Here is a 4,876-nt window from a genome sequence, read left to right as displayed (position 1 = left end):
ATCGGCCAAGAAAATCGCTGCCGTACGAGCCAGTGTTGAGAGGTGCCCAAGAACATCCCAAAAACGCCGTTCTCAGCAGTTGGGCATGGCTCGGTTCACTTTACAACGGATTATTCGCATTGATTTGCATTTGTTCCCGTACAAAATTCAATTGACGCAAAGAATGTTGCCTGCGGACAACCTCGTCGATTGGAATGGGCCCAAAAAGTCATCGAAATGGCCGAAGATGACGAGCAATTTTGGAATAAAATTATCATGTCCGATGAAGCCCATTTCACATTGAATGGGACCGTAAATAAGCAAAATTACCATTTTTACACCACTGAAAATCCTCAGAAGATTCAAGAAGTGCCTTTTCATGACGAAAAAGTCACAGTTTGGTGCGGCGTAAGTGCGAAAACGGTCATTGGGCCGTTTTTCTTCCAAAATGAAAATGGCCATGCTGTTACCATCAATCAGGAGCGCTATCGCGACATGATGACCAATTTTGTGATGCCAATTAATCGTCGAAAGCGTATGAGGCAGTTCTGGTTTCAACAAGACGGCGCTCCACCGCACACAAGTCGCATAACAATCGATTTTCTGAAGAATTTGTTTCCGGGCCGTTTGTATCGAAAAATGGTGATGTGGACTGGCCACCGCTTTCGCCCAATTTGACGCCGTCTGACTTCACCCTTCACCACTATGGGTATATTAAACAGGACTATCGGGCGGAAATATATATGGAAGCTCTATCCAAATATTAAGCGATTTCAAACAACCTTGTCACAGGTTAGGTTACACTAATTTCAGAACGTTTTGTTCCTATCAGCCTATTGATTCCTTGTTGCGGCAATTGCTTAAAATCAATCTATAATAAAAGGGAACTATATCTAAATGAGGACCAATTTTCTCGAAACTTGGCTGACATCACTCTAGGCTCAATTCAGTACGTTATGCCAAATTTCGTGCAAATCGAAGGATATATAGGGACTTTGGTGCACCATTTACATAAAATCGGACGAAACTATATATGGGAGCTATATCTAAATCAGGACCGATTTTCACGAAACTTGGCAGACATCATTCTAGGCTCAATTCAGTACGTTATGCCAAATTTCGTGCAAATCGAAGGATATATAGGGACTTTGGTGCACCATTTACATGAAATCGGACGAAACTATATATGGGAGCTATATCTAAATCTTGACCGATTTTCACGAAACTTGGCAGACATCATTCTAAGCTCAATTCAGTACGTTATGCCAAATTTCGTGCAAATCGAAGGATATATAGGAACTTTGGAGGACCATTTACCTAAAATCGGACGAAACTATATATGGGAGCTATATCTAAATCTTGACCGATTTTCACGAAACTTTGCAGACATCATTCTAGGCTCAATTCAGTACGTTATGCCAAATTTCGTGCAAATCGAAAGATATATATGGACTTTTGTGCACCATTTACATGAAATCGGACGAAACTATATATGGGAGCTATATCTAAATCTGGACCGATTTTCACGAAACTTGGCAGACATCATTCTAGACCTAAATAATTAGACTGTACCAAATTTAGTGCAAATCGAAAGATATATAGGGACCGTTTACGTGAAATCGGTTAAATATATATATGGGAGCTATATCTAAATCTGAACCGATTTTTCCCAATTTCAGTAGGGTTCGTCCTTGGGCCAAATACGTGACGTGTGCCAAATTTCATTCAAATCGGGTCATAAATGCGACCTGTACTTGGTTTACAATTTAACATCTAGACGGACGGATGGACGGACATGCATAAATCGACTCAGAAAGTGATTCTATGCATATTCTCAAAAGGTACCATGTGTCTATCTCGTTTCCTTTTGCCTGTTACAAACATATGCACAAAGACATAATACCCTGTACCACAGTGTGGTGAAGGGTATAAAAATTGATGTAAACAAATCTACTTGGAACAAATTAAATGAATAACATTGCCAACCGCCAAATTGTTATACCCTACACAACTATGTTGTCAGGGTATTATAGCTTTGTGCAGCCCCAAATGTTTGTAACGCCGCGAAATATTGGTCCTAGACCCACCTTTAAGTATACCGATCGTCATATCTCGACTAGCTGAGTCGATCTAGACATGTGTGTCCGTCCGTCTGTCCATTATAATTTGTAAACACGATACAGGCCACAGTTATGGACCAATCTTCACGAAATTTTGCATGTAGGATGGGTTCTGGCCAATGAAGACCCCTATTGTTTTTGGAAAAGATCGGTTAATATTTAGGGGATGAAATGGACCAAATACTAAATTTTTGTCGGTTTTTCTGGTCGCTCCAGAGGCCGCAATTATGGCCCAAACACCGCGAATTTTTGTATGGAGAAGGGGATCGGGCCAGAGAATAAGCATGCATGTTTTGATAAAGATCGGTCAATATTTAGCGGGTCAAATGGACCCTGACTTTTGTGTGAAAAATGACAAAATTTGTATTCTATGGCATATATATTTACTCCTGGGGGATGTAGGCCCCAGGAGTTGATAGCACACCCAAGAGGAGTGGTTGGCCTTTAAATTGATACCAAATATAGTGATGTATCTACTCAGATGTGGGAGTTACAGTCAAATATTTACAGGTGCTTACGTATTCAGATATTATTCAGTAACCCATTACCACATTAGAGGGAGAAATATCGCGCTGATGGCTTTGAAATTTTTCATGAAGTTCCAGTTATGGTCAAGAACAACGCCTATAATTTTCGGTGATGATCAGATTAAAATTTTGGGATGAAATGGACCGAAAACATAATTTTTTGTGTGTTTTCGAGTAGAGTATAATCCGAAAATCACAACACAACCCACCGTGAAGGTAATCTGGACAAGTAATTAGAAGGACTGTACTGAATATTCGAAAAAAGTAAGGAAGAGGTGTTGTTAACCTCTAATCGGACAAGAGGGGGCAAATATCACGAAATATTACTCAGACTCGGAATAAACATCCTCAGAAAGTTAGAGTTAGTGGTAGTTGTGTAGGGTATCGCATGGTCGGCCCCGTCCGACTATACTGCTCCGCTCACTGGTTATTTTTTTCTTTGATTTAAAAAAAAAACACGGGTCCGTCGAATATGGGCAACATCTAGGAGAGCCTGCAGAAGTTTTCAGCAGACATAATATCTTTCAGATGACTGACAAATATGGAAGGACTTTCGGGAATCTCCTACACATAAAATATTTTCCAGAGATTTTCATTGTGGAGAGTTTTAAAAAGGAAGGTCTAGAAGGAATTTTCCCAAGGTAGCAGACCTTTAGAATTAATCGATCAATACTGACACTTATGTACCAGATATACCACCCATAAATTTCAGAGCTATATCTATCTATAAAATTCAAACCCAATCTCAAGGTGGATATATTTTGAAAATGGATACCGATTTCAGATCTTTTATAGTTCAGCTATATAAAACTAATTTTTTAAAATAATATTTTCGAAACATGCACGAAATTGGTTTTCTATATAAATATATTCACATAATTATATATATTGAAATATAATATTTTTAATAATTACTGTATCCAATATCCGATGTGCGTTTACGATTTGTTGAACTACCAAAATAAGCGCGACAAATAACAATTTTACACTCATGGCGGAATACGATATTCTTTAAGACTGAAGATGACTTCGTAATATTTCACACTTATCAATAAAAGTTTGATAAACAAAATATGTGTTTCAATATCTTCGCGGTTCTCAATAGTTTATGTTCGCAAAAAAACAAGTTCTTTCGCATTGTATAACATGTTTACAAATATTGCCTTTGTTTTCGGTTGTGTCAATGACCTGCCCTAAGATGGCCAGAGATGAGACGTCAGAAATAATATACACATTTTCAAATTTTGTCTTTTCAAAATGCTTTATTTCTAAAATATTTACAATGTTCCGCATCGAAAGGGAGACCTTCGTATTTTTGCATTTTAGCTACCAAACACTGATTGATAACATCGCCAACATTTGTGGCCAATGCAAAATCAAAATGATTAAATTTGTCAAGTTTAAGACGATTCCAATTGCAGCCTTGCCCCAGGACATCGTACAACTGTTTCACATTTTCCAACGATGCCATATTATCATTATCGGAAAAATACATTTCCATGGGTTGTTCAGTGTTAATGGCTTTCAAATCATACAACGGAGGTTTCACTGTGCCATACTTCAACATATTTCCCTCGGGGCCAAAATCATACGCTTTAAATTCACAAGTTTTAACAAATTGCAAAAAATGATTAAACTGACGATTGGAACCATCGGCGGGAGTGCTAAGTAGAATATCTGGCAGTAGGGTCTAAAAGTTGAGAAAGTATTAATTAGGTTGCATTAATTACATATTTTACGCCTTACCATATTAAGATATGTCGAACCCCAACCACTAAAGAAATTCGAAAGATCCTTACACATAATTTGATTTTGTTTCGGTATACAAAATATGTAACCTAAATATCGGAGAAGCGATGTAAAAGCCTGACTGGGAAATGTACCAAATAGTTCAACTGCTGCACCTCCCGGTTCACCAAGAAATTGCGAAAGAAATTTTACCAAGGGTGTACGTATGTGACACATAAAAACCGGTGGTCCCATGAGATGGGAAGATTGAATTTTTCCACTATAGCCGGGCATTGAGGAGAGTAACATCATAAATACTGCGGCACCTTGTGAATAGCCAATATAATGAAGTCTGGTGCGATTTGCCATTTGAAATACATACTCCATGTTTGTAGGCAAGTCGATTAACCCGATCTCATCAAGGGCAAATGCCCAATAATCCACGGAATAGGGTGACATAGACATATGTTTTTGGGAATAATTATTGCCTCGAGCATTGGCCAGCCAAACATCAAACCCGGC

At 38.4% G+C, this 4,876-nt stretch overlaps 1 protein-coding gene across 1 annotated transcript; it reads right to left on the bottom strand.

Annotated features, from left to right (window-relative positions):
* Positions 1–3,907: 3,907 nt before the first annotated feature.
* LOC133333463 (lipase 3-like) lies at positions 3,908–4,429 on the bottom strand (the record flags this gene model as incomplete). The annotated part of the gene is made up of 2 exons (XM_061541781.1): positions 4,373–4,429; positions 3,908–4,316 (listed from the first exon to the last, which is right to left on the bottom strand). Coding segments are annotated over exons 1-2 (466 nt in total), but the record flags the coding sequence as incomplete, so codon positions are not given.
* Between the last annotated feature and the right edge of the window lie 447 nt (positions 4,430–4,876).

This window comes from Musca vetustissima, unplaced genomic scaffold, assembly GCF_032173495.1.
Source record: "Musca vetustissima isolate MV318-11 ecotype Yass unplaced genomic scaffold, APGP_CSIRO_Mvet_v1 utg91404, whole genome shotgun sequence".
In the NCBI taxonomy this organism is placed as follows: Eukaryota; Metazoa; Arthropoda; class Insecta; order Diptera; family Muscidae; genus Musca; species Musca vetustissima.
The sequence above is the reverse complement of the archived record's forward strand: the minus strand, read 5'-3'. Positions and strand labels throughout refer to the sequence as shown.